Source organism: Hydra viridissima, unplaced genomic scaffold (assembly GCF_058129835.1).
Source record: "Hydra viridissima isolate aposymbiotic clone 2 unplaced genomic scaffold, HvirCarnegie_v1 scaffold_1, whole genome shotgun sequence".
NCBI lineage: Eukaryota > Metazoa > Cnidaria > Hydrozoa > Anthoathecata > Hydridae > Hydra > Hydra viridissima.
Window position 1 is genome coordinate 27,235,770 of NW_028324300.1, and position 17,488 is coordinate 27,253,257.

Below are 17,488 nucleotides of genomic sequence, written 5' to 3' on the forward strand. Positions count from 1 at the left end.
ATGAAATCTAATCTTCCAAAAGAGGATCTAGTCACTAAAAAGGATTTACAAAATTGTTCAAAAATTATAATTGACTCTGGCGCCATACAGCATGGTTCTACAGGGAGCAAAAAAGACAAACAGATCATTTTGTACATTAGGGATAAATTTAAAAACGAAACTATAGGTAAAAAGGGTCTGGAGTCATCGTTCTTCCGAGCGACCCTAATGCGCTGGTGCAAAGGCTTGAATTGAGCGAGGGTGCTTAGCATGCGGGGAATACGGGGTCGAAAAACGAGGCTGTGGGCATATGCGACGAGCTGCTAAGACAAAACGTCATTAACAAAGACCAATAAAAATCGATTCAGAGGTACATCGATGCAAAATAAAATTTTTCGCTTATAAAAAATGATCGTTTACAGAAACAGATATGTAAAAAAGCACGTCGTTGGAGGGAGTGGAATAGTGGATACTTTTAAAATTTTCTTAAGAAGAGCTGCCGCGTCGAGCGCCTCGAGAGCAGCTTCCACTTTAGCTAATAAAGTTGCAAATAGCGAGCTGGGAAGAGAAGCAATTATGGCTACAAAATCTGCAGGAAAAGAGCTTGCTTCTTAAGCCATATCCGCAGCTAAAGACGTGGCCATCGATAAAGGCAAAAAGACAATTGAGAAGTTGTATGTCAAGACTGGACGCCAAATCCGAAAGAGCAGAAGGTTCTTACTCAGAAAAGCAAAGACATTATTTCAGGAATGGTGAAACCTTCAGCATCGTCTGGCTTTGTCGATGAATATTCGATGCTTGGAGGCTTTTTGCGCTCAAAAAATAAAAAAAGCGCAGTCAGAATACAAGACCTTAACAAAAATGGAAACAGCATGAAGCTCGCTTAATTTTCCGGAGACCTAAAATTTTTTTTCTTTTTTATATAAAAAATGGCAAATTCCGAAGTTTTAAATTTTACACAAGTATTATTGGTCGACGAAGGAATCGAAAGATTCGAATTTCATGAATACGAGCCTGTCAGTACTAACTTAAATAACACTGGAGAAATAAGAATCAACATTGAGCAGCAGGACTTGTTTACTCTTCCTTCTGAGGCATACCTTTTTGTTGAAGGAAGACTGACAAAAGCGGACGGAACGGCTTACGCGGATACGGATGTGGTCACTTTAGCAAACAACGGTATCATTCATCTGTTTAGCCAGATTTTTTACCAATTGTCGAATCAAGAAGTAAAAACCGTTTACAGTCCTGGTCAATCCACAACCATGTTTGACTATCTTAATTATCCGGTGGAGTTTCAAATATCCGAGGGTATGAATCAGCTGTGGCAGCGAGACATAACAGTGGATGCAGATCTTGCCAAAAACACTGGATTTATAAACAGATATGCTTACATCATTAAGCAGGCCGCCGATAAAGGAACCTTTTCGTTCTGCATTCCCTTGAAGCACATTTTTGGATTTTGCAACGATTACGACAAAGTTCTTCACGGATTTAAGCAAACGATTACTCTTGCGAGAAAGAGCGACACTGATGCGATTTTTAAAGCCAATAAAACAGGCAATGGAAAAGTAGACTTGACCAAATTGTCCTTGTTTATGCCCCATGTCACTCACTCTCTTTTGGAGAGCAACAATCTTTACAAAATCATCGAGTCAAAAGTGGATGTGTCTTTATCGTTCAAGTCTAGACAGTGCGACACCATTTCTGTGCCGCAAGCCAGTACATTTAGTTGGAGGCTAAGCGCTAGATCTGCCAGCGAAAGACCGAGGTACGTCGTTGTTGGATTCCAGACCAATAGGGACGGCAGCCAAGACCGAAATCCTTCCGTCTTTGACCACTGCGATTTGAAAAACATGTACGTCATTTTAAACAGCGAAAGGTACCCTGCCGTTGATTACGACTTGGACTTTAAAAACAACAAATTTTCTAGGGTTTACAGATACGCGAGCAAGTTTGACAATAGGCTTTATGGAATCGACGACATTGTGGCTCAGCCTAATATGACTGGATTAAATTACAGGTACATTTGTCCTCTTTTTGTTTTTGACTTGAGCAAGCACGCTGAAAGATTAAAATCGACAGTGCTGGACGTGCAAATCAAGACCTTTAATTCTAACGTTCCTGCTGGCACTCAAGCCTTTGCCGTTATGATCTCTGACAAAGTGCTCAGGAATAAATCAGACGGTTAAAAAATGAGCGTCGTTTACTGATTTTTTTTTGTAAATAATATTTGCTCAATAATAAATGAGGAATACGAAAAAGGATTTGAAAAAGCTGCTGCGAGAGAGCGGTGTTTCTAAAACGTCGAAAAGCAAAATGTCTTTGTTGCTGCTTGCGGTGGAGAACAATCTGACCGAAAAAAGCGAATTGATGAAAGACGTGACGGAAGAGAGACCTGTGGGACGACCTAAAAAAGATCAGCAAAAAAAAAATGAATCGATTTTATCTGTTTTTTCTGGAGTGCAGCGCAAAAGAGACCGATGTGGTCAAGAAAAAGCATTTGGAGCTTCTTGCGTTTGGAAAAGGGGGTGTTTTTCATGATTTTGTTTACGTTACTGAAAGAGAAAATTTTAAAATTCCTAAAAGTTACAGCAAGAAGGGAAAAATAAAACTTTACTCTCTTTTGTGGAGATACGACGGGGACGAATTTTCTAAAATGGAAAATGAAATCAAAGAGTACAACAAAGAATGGAAAAATCTAAGCAAGGGAGAATAGATGAGAGCGATTGACAGATACGTGCTTCGTTTGGACTTTGAAGATTTTGAAGAAAAGAAAAGAATTTCTGGAAAACTGAAAATGGTCATGCTGTTTAACGCGCTCGACATTTTTTATAAAAATTTCGAAATTGTCAAAGTCTGAAAATTGTACTGAAATGAAAAAAATTGAATTTGACTTAAATAAATTTCAACACAAATAAAAAAGATGGAAAACGAGTATAATTCAGGATATGAGTCAACTGAAGAGCCAAGGGAAGAAGGATTAAGAGAAGAAATTTTGAATATAGAAGATTTAGAAAAAAGAGTGATGGAAACGAGAGAAGAAGGATTGAGGGTCTTGAGAGAAGAAAAAGGTTCTGAAACGAAATAGTTTGAATTCAGATTATTGAGAGATGATCTCAAAATTTTGTAAAAAGTAGGAATGGACTTGAGACCGAAAATACATTATATCCTTGACGAGCCTGTTACCGATTTTTGTCCTGTGCTGACTCCTAGACTGTCTACAAGGATGGAATTTAAAGAAGATTACTAGTGGGGATTTGAGCTAGAATTCAATCCAGAATATAATATATATGATTATGTCTAAACTTTTTTCAATTCTTTTCGGAAAATTGAAAAACGACAAAGTCTAAAAATTTTGAAATTGTAAAAGTTTTGAAATGTGTAAAAATTGTAAAAACGGCAAGTCTAAAAAATGTGATGAAATAAAAAAACTGAATTTGAGTTAAATTTTAGCACCGATGAAAAAAGATGGATCCTGAAAATGACAAGCTTCCTGAAAATGGACTGTTTTTAGAGTTGTTAATAACTGCATTTAATGGTGCCATCGAAAGTTTTATCATGGTGGTCAACACAATCCATATGATTTTTTAATTCTTTTAAGAGAGTTGAATAAAATTGAATTTGAGTTAAATAAATTTCTTACAGAATTAAAATGGATGATAAAGCATTATGGATTTTGAAGGATGATCTTTTGGCTACCCTTGATTGTAGCTTTGAGTCAACTTCTGACACAATCAAATCGAAAAGTTTGCTCAAATTTCTAAAAAATTTTAGAAAACTTCCAAAAGAACATCGAATAATTTTCAAAGAAATGGTTGAAGTAGCACCATTTAATGAAGTGATAAGAAATAAAAAAGAAGATATTGAGCTGCATAATAAATTCATGATCGTAACAAATTGGAAATTAAATTCTAGGGGACATAATAATTGCCGTAAAATCACTGAACATGTTAGAGCACTTAAAAATATGTATTCAGATATGCGTTGAATTAATTTTTAATTCTTTTCACTGGAGAATTAAAAAAATTGAATTTGAGATAAATAAATTTCAGCACAATTAAAAAAGATGATTTACACGAGAAGGTACTTAAAAAAATTGTTAAAAGAAAACGGTGTTTCAAAAATAGCGGATAATTTAATTGCGTTGTTGATTCTTGCGATTGAAAACAATTTGATCGATAAAAGCGAATTAATGGAGTATGTGAAGGAGAAACGACCTGTTGGAAGACCGAGAATACATGAAAAACAAGTAAAGTCTAAGCAGGAAATAGAACCAAAATATGAAAGGCTAAAAAAAATTCAGAACTAATCCTTTGATTGTAAAGATGACAAACATTAAAACGGGTAAAGTGACTGAATACAAATCAATTTACAATGCAGGAAAAGAGACTGGACGTACATGGCTATACTTTAAAAATAACAATGGAAAAGTAAGCCGTGGTCATAAAATCGAAATTCTGAAAAGTACGAAATATGAAGAATCAATGTAAATTTTCAATTCTTTCTAAAAAATTGAAAATGAGTTAAAAAAGTTTTTTTCTTTATATAAACTGGAAAAGAAAACGATAAAAGAATTACGGAAAGACGCCAGAGACCTGGTGATAAAATATTATTACAATATGAAAAAGGCTGAGCTCTTTGAAGCAATAAAAAACACGAGGTTGGTGCCTGCTGCAAGACCGGTGCCTGCTCCAAGAACTGCTGTCGTAAGGCCGGTGCCTGCTCCTCGTCATATTGTTCAAAAGCCGGTGCCTGCTCCTCGAAATATAATAAATTTTAACGATTCTCCTCGGCGTGTTAAGAGATTTGGTTTAACAGATGAAGAAGGTATAGAGAGATTGTGGTCATATTTAAGAAAGTTTTGTTACATGAAAAAAGAAATGACAACCAGCAGAAGAACTGATTCACTAACAGAAGCTTTATTACATTATGCACAGAGTGAATCGAAATCAAGGTGTTGTGTTTTTTTTTTTTTTTTTTTTTTTTAAGCTTGAATTTTTGTAAAAAATTTCAAGCAGGTATTTAATTTAAAAAAGACAAAAAGTTTAAAAGAAAAATCTTTAGCAGAACTGCAAGAAATGACTGGGCAACTACTATGTAAGTTTTATTTTAAATTATTTTGTTGATTTGAATAATTAAATTAATTTTTATATATACTATAGAAATCAACACCTATCTAATTATTATAGAAATGAGTTAGGTTGGATGCAAAATGAGTGGTTGGCTGAATCATAAATTTATACATAACATTTTTTCTCTTGACAGCCGAAATTATTGTTACTGATTTACTTTTAGAGGAATGGAAAAGAGAACAGATTGAACTCTTAGGGCAAAAAAAGATACCTTAAACTTTTATTAAAGTTTTTTTTGATGAAGTCAAATAACTTTTTAATATATAAAAGTATAACATAGCGTATAAGATATATCTTCAGTATCATGTTACACAACGTCTTTCTGGGAAGTTGACTATGCTCATCTATTATGGGACCACTTTCAATTAAGGTGGTAGTTAGTCATTGTTGAGTTTCAATGTAAAACTGTGTAAAAATATTTTTTAAGGTTGTATTTTTCATGACAATATTTGTGATTTAAATGGTTAAAAGCATGATCATGCTTCATTTCTTTTAATTTCAATGAAGATACTATTAAATAAATTTAATATCATTTTATAAAATATAAGGAATAATCCTCCCTAATTCAACAATAAAATTCTCTAGTAAAGTTATAATTTCCCCACAATTCCCTTTTTTTTGTAGAAACTCAGTTGTATCATCACAGTTAAATGGAAAAAATCATAGAGATCTAAGTACTAAAGCATGCAGGTGTTAGGTTACTTAAGGTTTAAGATAACAATGTGAAGATTGATGACTTTTTTTTTGGTCTTTTTTACTAAAACTTAGTTTTGTTTTATTTCAGTTTCTGTAGAGTGAATAATTAAGTTATTGATATTTTTAGGTTAGATGAGAGACTTTCAAAAATTGAAAGAAAAAATAATGTTAAGGAAAAATTGAAAAAGTCAAATCCCACTTTTATATTTGGAATTTAAGTTGTTGAAGAAGAAAGAAGAGATTCTATTCTCATGAAGCTGCATTCATTATCAATGGAACACCACCTCAAGTTGATGTTAAAAGACAGATACTCTGGTAAAGAAATATTCTTTAAGTAATTATTTACAAAGTTTAGTTTTAAAACACATTAGAGGTTTAGACAACTTAATGAACTTGCAAAAATGATCTACGATTGGTTTTACCTAAAACTAATTATATGAAAAACTAACTTTTCACATAGTAAATCATTTTTTATACATTTTTATTTGCTTTGTCATGTAGTTGGACAGAAGCAAGCTATTCGACAGGCACAGCGTGTAAACCAGCAAACAAAGAAAATGAAGATAGAGTTATCAAAGTATAATTTACAGTTGTCTCTTATTAAAGAGCTTGTTGACCTTCCTCTGGAACCATTAACTTTTGAAAGTGTAAAGGATCAAAACTCCAAAATATTTTATAAACTTGCAACTAGAACGTTATCACAACAAAACTCTTTTGATATAAAAAGTCGTATTATTGAATTAAAAGAACTTTTATTGCGATGTGAAGAACGGTCTTTGCTTCAAACTAGGTGTAAAAGTCTTTTGGATTCAAAAATAGAATTACTTTCTGTACTTACGCAAAAGTGTGAAGTACTATCATTTAACATTGACAATTACTTTAAAGGTTTATCGACATTATTAAATAACCAATTAATGCAAGTGGAATAAGAAATTGACACTGATAAAAATGTGTGTGAGAAATTTGGTATCAAGCTCCCTATTGCTCTTAGTGCTCCACAGTGTGAATATCTTGGCAGCATCAATACTAACGTCATTTTACCTAAAGAGTCTATCGAATCTGATAATGAAGAGTCACTGGAACTTTCGAACTCAGAATCTTCTGACTCTGAATCAGATTATAACTTTTGTAGTAATCATTAGAGAGTATTGTTTTCTGTTGTTCAATATGTAAATTTTTGCGTATAACTTACTTTATGATACTCTAGTAATGCTTTTAAAATGTAACATTTCTTTTGAGCCTCATTAAATGTATGTAAAACTTCCTTTAATAATAAATAATTTGTCATTTTTCATTTACAACAAAAGTTATTTGTTCTTTTATCTTCATCATTTTATTTATTTGTTTCTTTCCGTAATCGCACGGCTTTTTTGATGCTGCCATCTTTTTTGCTCCAATCAATATCCTCTAGGATCCCTTGAATAACAAAGTTCTCTTTTAAATAAGGAACGTTTGCAGTTTTGCATTTGATTGCTTTAGCTGAAAGCAAAGTAAAGTTTATTTAGAATTGTGACACGTTCACAAAAATTTACTTCTAAATCAAATTTGATGAATTACATGCCACAAAGTCGATTTGTGATATCTTAAAAATAAACAATTATACTATACCATACGATTTGTTGAACAGATCCTGCAAATCTTGACAAGAATAAGATGGCTCCTTTTCTTTAGTACCTAACATGACAAAAAAAAAACTAATAAGAAGGCTGATGAAATTTGCGATATTAGAATAATGACTTCATTAATTTTTATAAAACTTACCAAAGAACTTCCCAATCTCGACTTTGATCTTGCTGTTCAGGCATTCTATCCCTCGTTTAGACCCATAATAAGAAATCTCATTGTTCTCATCAACTAATATTTAAGCACTTTCAACGCCAAGTTGTTCAAGAATAGTTATCTAAATAAAAAAGAAAATTCTCATGTAAACAATAGTTTTAAAATCTATTAATGATTATAAACTTTAACTACAAAAACTTTAAATTTTTCAAAAATAAGAAAAACCAATTGAAGATAAAACTGACTTCATTTAAAAGTCTCTTTTGCTCTTTTTTAACAGGTTTTTATTTTTCACTTTCTGGCATATTTCTGACGTCGACTTCATTAATTCGTTTCGCTTTCACTTTGAGGCTTTCTTTCTTTGATGAGCTCAAACTTTTTCCATTCATTGGAAACCAATGTGTTTCTCATAGAATTGCCAAGACCGTTTAACCTACCTAAGTAAACAATAATTGTGAGATTAAGTCGGTAGTTATAGTGAAAAGTAATTTAGAAGCAGTAAGTCATAACAAACTTTACACAATAAATTAAAATATTACCTTCTCTAAACAAATGGCTGTAAAACATGTTCTGCGCAGTGAGCCTTCTTTCTAACTTTGTTCTTCTTCGCAGGAAATATTCTCAGGCTGTTTCCTCTTTTTTTCCTACTTTGGCATTTTGATTACCAATACATATCTATTAAAAATAATTTGATTACCAATCCATTTCAATAGGAAAAAACATTATCTACCTTTACTTTTTCAATTGGAAGGTTTGTTTTAGCAGCTGCTACTTTGACTTTGTCTTCCATTAAGGTAGATGTCATATCTGACTCATAGTGTTGAGTTAAAATAACCTTTACCTCACCATCCATTTTTGCATATTTTTCTGGTCTCTTGTTAGCCATGCCTTAGATAATTTGTAATTTCTGCAAATTTTTACTATAGGTATTAGTTATTTAATGGGTTTGACCTTAAATTATTGCTAGGTTACTTAAGCAACGTTACTAAATTCATCTTAACCAATTTTTTTTTTTTTTTTTTTAATTAATTGTTAGTTGCCGATGCCAAGAAATCCAGCATTAGGAATACGATATATAATAAGGTTTAATGGTTAAATCACCTAACCGAGTTCAACCTAACTCTCACGTACCTTTAAAAAGCAATCACTTTGCATTAGATTTGGTCATAGGATTTTTATAGTTTTTTTGGTCATGAAATTTTTTTGAAGATTTGCATTAAAGTTGTATAAAAACTATAACAGTTACATGATTTTTTTTTATGAAAACCTTTTTGTAAAAAACTAGTACTAGAAGCCCCAAAATTATTTAAAAAAATTAGTACTAAGTTGCTTTTCGACAAGAAACATATTTTCTTAAGAGTTCGAGGAATATTTCCTAGTTTGTGTTCTGTTCAGAGACCTGAGAATTATATTACCTTGAATGATATTAACGGAATTCAAATAATTTTAGACTGTAAAACATTTTATCTTAGTTTTTAATATGTTTTCAAACTGCATTTAATGTACTTTTTCTATCTTTTGATACTTAAGAAATTTTAACCCAACTTTTAGTACCAGGGGCCAATGCTATAAACATAAAAAACGAAGTTTTTTCCGTAAAACACGAAGTTTTTACCGTAAAAAGCGAAGAAAAAAAAAGTACATAGCTATAAACATTCAAAAAATTCCGTTTTTAAGATAAAAACTTCGCTATTAAATCCAATGCTATAAACGAATATGGGAATCGCTTTTTCAGATAAAAAAAAATGCGTTTTTTCGAGAAAAACTTCAGATAGATTTTTGATCTCTATTTTTAGATATGTGCGTATCTGCGATTTACGGCACCGATTTTAAAGATAAAATTTGCTCAACGCCGTTAATGCATGTTCTGGAAAATACAGGAATTTTGCGTTTTTACAAAAAGGTTATGTTTCACTGTATTTTTATAGCCCAAATATTTTTTTTTTTAATTTTTTTTTTTCTTCTAGCGCTTTAGTTTGTCTAAAATCAAACAAAGTTAAATTTTTTTTTAATTACTCAAGTTTAGATATAAAATTTTGCTTTATAGTTGATGAACCATATTTTGGTATCAAATGGTGCTGCTCTAAATGAAGATAAAATATTAAATTGAGAAAACAATTTTTTCAAACAAGTTTTAAGTTATGTTTAATTTCTAACCAGTCATATGTCTGCAAAAATATTAAAGGTCGAAAAAATTTAGTTATTTCAAGTTTAAGATCTGTTTTTTCCATTTTATATGAAAGTTTTTGTTAATATGAGTGTGAAGAACACACAAACTGACATACGACTAGTTAGACTTTTAAAGTTAAACCTCTTTAGGTTTATTTAAAAGTCTAAGCTCAAAATTTAAACATTACTGTGATATGAACCACCCCTATTTCACAATGCCATAAAACTATTTAACAAGAATTCCGGTCTTTAAATTACCAAAGATTAATGTAAACATGTAAAATAGCGGGCAGAATATAAATTTACTTACTATTTTCTTGTAGAAAATATGTATACATATTTTCTTACTCCATCTCAAAAGTTATGTTAAGTTTTAAACAATATATATAGATATTGTTTAAAATTTAACATATATTGTTTATAAACAAATGTTGCAGACAGAAAAAAAATATGTTTGTTATCACCGAGAACAAGCAAGACAAAAAAGTTTGAGAACATGCATTTACGGCGTTGAGTGTGACCACTTTTTCATCGCGTGCTCGCGGTAGGTGTCGTATGGATGGATTTTTCTCGTCTTTTTTATAGAACTTTATATTGACTTAGATAATATTTCAAAAGTAGAGTGTTGTAAGTTTACTGCAATTTATTTTTTTTTTTGTACTTACGAACTTTTTTAGTGATTTCATTGTTATTGAAAACTTCATTCCTATTCTGGAATTGAATTGACATTGAAGGGATGATGGGTTTTTTTCTAACTTTTGAATCAATTTTATATATCTATTTTCTATGTACCTGCCAAATTTCATAAAGAAATAATGACACGCTCATATTCTATTTCTGCACGCAATAAAGGTACCTAATATTCTTCTGTTGTAGAGGTTGGGGGATTCACAATTATTAGCATTTTGTGTATTTGACTTTTTTATTCATTAAAAAATTATTATTTTAGAAAAATGAAACTTCATTTAAAATATTGGTGATTTTTTAAACTATTCAAAGCGTGATTTAGGGCCTGTTTATATGGAAAGCGGGCTGGCTCGGCAAACGAGCCAGCCCGTTTGCCAAGATCTCGACGTCGTTCTTATTTCAACTTAATTTTAGTTTACGTTTATATGAATAAACGAACTAGCCCGGATCGCTATCCGGGCCAGCTCGTTTATTCATATAAACGCAAAATAAAATTAAGTTAAAATATTGATGACGTCGATATCTCGGCAAACGGGCTTGCTCGTTTGCCGAGCCAGCCCGCTTACCATATAAACAGGCCCTTACACACACACACAAAACAATATTCTGTTATTAGTTGAATAAAAATTTAATCGAGGCAAAGTAATGCGCTATAAACTAAACAATGAAGTTCAATTATAAAACCACCGTAAGCCGAACGCTAATTTTTTAGGTTGGTTGCAGTTTTCTTAAGCATTCCTTATAATGAATTTTTGCCACTTAAATGGGCATAATTTTTAGTAGAATCATTAGCTTTTTATGAAATTTTCACCATCGTAATACTGATTTAAAGCTCTTTACAAAGATGTATAATAATTAAATATTTGAATAGTTTAAAAATTTTGCACACATACCTACTTTTTCAAGGAAACTACGCCAATTAAATCCGCCGTACGCAGTTTCTCCCACGCATCTCAATTATAATATATATAACAACTATTTATATATAAAATCTCTATACAACGAAATAACTCTAGGAGGAACCTCTGAGTTGTGAGTACTCACAGCGCTCAGCCAATAGTTTTATAGCGTTTATAACTTTGCAGTACCTATCTGAAAAACTAATTTATAAAAAATGTTTTATCTGACAAAGAGACTCAGCTGCCTACCATGCTGTTTTGTTATCACCCTTCTAGCACACAACATTGGGTAGTTAACAACTAAAAGGTGCATGAATTATATGACAAATGTTTATTATTTGAAATTTAAGACTTCTGCACAAGCAAACAAATACTTTTTCTTCACGACTATTTAACGAACTAAATTCAAACAAACTAAATTTAAACAAACTAAAACTAAAATTTGTACTTAGTTTTTACTAAGAATTTTTATTTCATTTTTTTAAACTCATTCTAAAAAACGAAAAACAGAAAGTTAGTATAAAACAAGTTTTTGTAAGAATATGATTTATTATTTAAAAAAACATTTATATTAGAAATTTATGTAAATATGTAATATTCCGTTATTTTTATGAAAAAAATCTTATGTTAAACAAAAAAGTTGATTTTTATTTGAAACTTATATATTTATTAATACTTGAGATAAAGATATAAAACTTGATTATCATATGCCGTTCATTTTCTTATAGCAGTTCCTTCTTGGGAAGCCAAAACTGGCGTCAAAAAATTTCCCCTATGCGCTTCCAGTTAATTTTTGAGATCAGTGGGTAATAATGGAGCTTATAATATTAATAGTTTTTACGAGTGAAAACCAAAAAACTGTAAATATGTGTTAGCGGTTCTTTATGACGCTTTTTGAGGGGTATTTTATTAACTAAAAACCCAAGGCCAATGCTTAGCAGTCAATATTTAGAATATGAATAAATGATTTAACTTAGTTGAAGCTTTTTTGAGACTTTATTGTGTGCATTGTTTGCTTGAGCAAAATAAATTTGTAAACAGGTAGGCATCTAGTTATAATGTTGTTTTAAAAATATTTGTCGCGCATTTCTTAGTTTCCAGTTTAGTTCTAGGGATGAGTTACTTCTACAAAATGAAAAGGGATTTACAATAAGTAATAGATACTGGTTTCTAAAATATATTAATGAATTAAAAATCAGAAATGAATGCGTTAACAATCTTAAGTATTTTTTTAATTTCCAAGCATGTTAAACTTCAAAAGCACAAAGCCCCCTCTTTAATTTGCTTCAAACTAAATAAAACACTGAATTTTTTATTTTTTATGATATAAATAATGTTTATAACAATAACAATAAAAAAAATAATAATAATAATAATAATAATAATTATAATAATAATTATTATTATAAGAATAATTATAATAAGAATAATTATAATAAGAATAATTATAATAAGAATATTAGTAATTATAGATATAATAATTATAATAAGAATAATTGTAATCATAATTATTATAATTATAATAATGATAATAATTATTATTATTATAATTATTATAATTATAATCATAATTATAACTATAATTATAATAATAATAAAAAGAATTATTATAATTATTACTATAATTATTATTATTATTATTTTTATTATTATTATTATTATTATTATTATTATTATTATTATTATTATTGTTATTATTATTATTATTATTATTATTATTATTATTATTATTATTATTATTATTATTATTATTATTATTATTATTATTATTATTATTATTATTATCATTATTATTATTATTACTATTATTATTATTAACAAACTATTATTATTAGCAAGTTATTATTATTATTATAATTAAACTAATATTTATAATTATAAAAAAATAATATTTATAATTATAAAAAAAATGATAATTATAATTTTAATATAAATCTATCTTGATGTCAAAAAAAATGTTGTTCTAAATTTCAAACTTGATTCAAATTAACTCTGACAACTAATAAATTGTATAAATTTATTTTGTAGTTGTTTTGGTTGTTTATCTAAATAATTTGGTAACTTTGTTAATCACCTTTTTTCAGAGGTGTAATACTATTTTTAATACTATTGTTGAACAAAAACAACATGAAGTGACAAGTTTAACACAAAAGAATTGTGGTGCCATTGTAAATTTGAACTTATTCTTTCTTTAAGTTATTACATTTATGAAATGTTTTGGTGAACACCTTCATCATTAATTTTGAGTTTTTGGTTTTTGTTCTTAATGAAATTTCTATTACAAGTACTCCTCTTTCAGGAAAAACTCCATTAAAACACCAATCACAATGGATGATATTTTTGAGTCATTAAGTAATATGATTGGGAAAGACTGGAAGAAGTTTGGTCATTTATAAAAGATACTGAGCTGGATAACATTTACAATGAAGAAATCTGTTTAAAAGAGAAAGCATACAGAATGTTATGTCTGTGGAGAAAGCATCATGAGTCTCCCACACTAGATGTTTTAGTAAGTGCATTGAAAGAGTCAGAAAGACCTGATTTGATAAATGCAATAAAAGCAAGTATGACTTCAACTTTTTATTAACTAAAAGCTTTTAGCAATTGTTTACATATAGAATAGCATCTTCAATCACAGTTAGAAGCTGCATTTAAAATGTTTCATAAGTTGTAAGTTTGTGTTATTTTGGCAGGGAATATTGCTGATTGTGCACCCAAAAAGTGTTAAAATGTATTAACTTTTCTGAAATTAAGTTAAAAGGTTTTTAGACAAGAATAAAATTGAATTCAAAGGCTGCTATCTTAGTTAACAAAGGCTTTGTTTAAAAGTGTTTTTTTTTTATTTTTTTTTTTTACTTAAACTTTTAATAAAGATTTATTAGTGTTTTTAATAAAGATAAATTTTAGATGAACAATTTGGTTGTGAGAAAAAGCTATTAAAAGTTTTGTAAAAATGAAATATACAGATTCAATATAAATATTAAGTCTGTCAAGTTAAGTAATATCTGAAGCCAGGTACATTTTTTTTTTATAAGCATAACGCTTATAAGCATATGGAGGCTCAGATTTAGAAAAAAAATAAGCATATGTAAGCATTTTCCTGAGCCTCGATAAACTTTTATAAAAATTTAAATTTTATTTAATTAAAAACTTTAAATATATATAATTCTAAATTTAAACCAACAAAAAGAACAAAAATCGAAGTTTATGCTTTGCAATGCAACGACTTTATGAAGTAATTAAGTCATTGTGTTGCAAAACCTAAACCTTAATACTTAAACATAAAAACATAAAGTTTAAGAGTCGCTCTGAAGTGTTTTATTTCTCTCTTTTTTTTTCTCTCTCACTTTTAATGTGTAGTTTATTTAACACCATATTTAAAATGCTTATTTTATTTCTAAGTTCTATCTTTGATTTCATTGATAACATTTGTATATAGTATATATGTTTTATTTTTTATTATTATACTATAACATTAACTCAGCTACATTAAAACCAAAGCAAATACAGAGCATAAGTCAATTTTTTATTTTTCTTATACCCATTAACCTTTAGTAACGCGCACACTTTAAGAAAGTATTGAAATAAGCATATTTTATTAGAAATATGCTTAAGCTTAAGCATATTTTTGAGCCTCTTTTAACTTTTTGCTTAAGCATACCCGAGCCTGTTTCAAAAATTTCATATGCTTATAAAAAAAACAAAACATGTATTCTAGCTTATGTTAATAGACATAGCAGAGGGTAGCAGTGTTGTTTTGCTGCACAGATTATTCAATATTAAATTCTGTTTAACTTCAAAGTTGAATACAGTCAGCTAAAAAATGGTATACATACGGACACAAATTTATTATTTTCTGTATTGCTGTCATAAAGTTCATGTTCTTTTTTTTGATCAGTTTCCTTTCTTCCTACAATTTTTTTCTTCTGAAAGTCAACTAAAAGCTCACATCTTACACTACTATAAAAGGCCGATTCTGGCGCATTGATACCGTAATATATTGGGGGGGTTCAATGTTTTTTTCCAAGATGGCGGATGTGTAAAGAAGTATAAAAATAATCATGTTATTTGTGTACCTTTTAAGATGCCTAAAAATTCGAAGAATTTCCATTGTTTCAAATAAACTAAATTTTTTAAGAAGTTAATTCAATTTTCTTAAGATGTGATTTAAAAAAATTCTTCTTATTTAAAAAATGTTTATAGCGAGAACAAAGAATGCAGGTGAAGTGAAAGCGTTGTTTGATCTTTTGTTCAAAAATATGAGGATGGTGTGTTTGCGAATAAGTAAAGAAGGTATAAGTGTGAGAACAAAAACAACGATAAATTTAATGTTTGAGGTGAATCTTTTTTCAGATCGTTTTGATGAGTACGTGTTTGAATTTGAGGAACCGTTGCATGTAGGTGTTGAGAGTTATGTGAGCAAGGTGTTTAAAACGGTGAAAAATGGAAGCGAGTTGACTTTGTCGATTTTGAATGCGGTAAGTTTAGAAATCGCCGTGAAATCTTTAGACCAGTTTGCGTATAATATTAAGGTGGCGACGGAAAGCGTTCAAAACGTGAGTTTGAGTGAGCGCTATTCTTTTTGTTCAAAGAGAAGAGTTTCGGCTAGTAGGTTTAGCGAAATGTGTAAGATGGTAAAGCCGACATCGGAATTTAGAGTGTGTTTAGAGAAAGGGATGTTGATATTTTCAATGGAGACAAGCGGTGTTATTTATGAGAGTTTTAAGTTTGGAGAAGAGAGCAACGATAAGAAATTGGATTTGGTGCGTAAGTCTGATCAGTTGTATCGGGTTTCAAAAATCGTTTCTTTTTCGAGCGTGTTGGATGTGTATGTGGGAGAGACGTTAATGATTTCGTCTGAAGGAGAAATAGGAATGATAAAGGTGTATTTTCTTTAAAAACATTCGAAAACGTTTTCAAAGAATTTCCATGATTCTAAAGAATGGAGCCTAAAATGGGTATGCTATTGAAGGGTGAATTGGGACCGAGCAGTAAGCCAAGACCGGAGAATTGTTCTTCTTCTCCAGAGCCAATACGATCATATGCTTTTTTATTCTTGATGTAGAGCCCATCGCCTTGAGTGTTTCCATTCCAATGGTTTAGGTATATACCTGATCCTAATCTGGATATTTTTAGTCCTTTTCCGTCTTTTTTTAAGTAAACGATACCGCGTCCAGCGATTTTGTCAACCATGGCAGAACCGGCAGAGGCTCCAACACCAGAGAGTAGTCCAGTGGCAAGAGCAGGGACGACTTTTGTAGCGATGGTGCTTCCGATCATTCCTAGTAAAGGTAAAAGGGCACCGATGAATCCACCTTCTACTTTTGCGTTGTGCATGAGTTGTTTTTTGCTGAGTTTGAGGGTGACGCCTTTTCCAGCTTTATAGGCTTTTGCAATTTGGTTGAGTTGGGTTTACGTGACAGCAAGAACATGTTCGCCGTTCAAGTCTTGATGAGTGAGTTTTATGCTGGTTGCAGTTTTATCATGCAACGCTTTTTTAATTTTGTCGGCTTGACCTTTCGAAATGTTGAGACTGATCTTTTGATACATTTTTAATAGAAAAGGAAAATTTTTTTTCAGATTCTTTGAGATTTATCGACTAAAAGCGCTTCCGGAGAAAAGATCGTGTAGAGTGGATGAGATTTTTTCTCTGATGTGGTATCTGACAATTATGTCTTCTCCTCTAAAATCGATCAAATGATCATCTTGATCAACGATTTGTGTTTCCATTCTTGAAATTTTGCTGACAACGATGGGAAGGTAAATCAAGTGAAAAGGTTTTTCAACAATTTTTGTTCCGGGTTCAACTTGTGGGTAGAAGGAGTAAATGTCGTTTGTTGTTCTTCCGTCTAAATAAGACGAGCCGATAATGTCGTTGGTGACTCGAATGACTGCAGTTTCTTCAATTCTTACGATGTTTTCAGACTCGTAAGTGTCGATGACGCTTGTGACTTTATTAGGGTCGACAGGGTCTTCTTTTTTTTTCGATGTAAGTGTATTCGTTTCTATCGAATCCGAGGAGCGAACCTATGCTGTTATTGACGTTGAAATCAACCCAGTATTTTGTCGTTGCTGTAGGCTTTCCAAATTTTAATACGGCTTTTAACGAAGACTCGTTTGCTGTAATGGTGACTCCGTCTACTC

At 30.5% G+C, this 17,488-nt stretch overlaps 1 protein-coding gene across 1 annotated transcript; it reads left to right on the forward strand.

Moving 5' to 3' along the window:
* LOC149894226 (uncharacterized) lies at positions 1-2,171 on the forward strand. Its single transcript, XM_090077650.1, has 2 exons — positions 1-166; positions 925-2,171. The coding sequence occupies exons 1-2, from the start codon at positions 1-3 to the stop codon at positions 2,169-2,171; spliced, it is 1,413 nt and encodes a 470-aa protein (XP_089933776.1).
* The last annotated feature ends 15,317 nt before the right edge of the window (positions 2,172-17,488 follow it).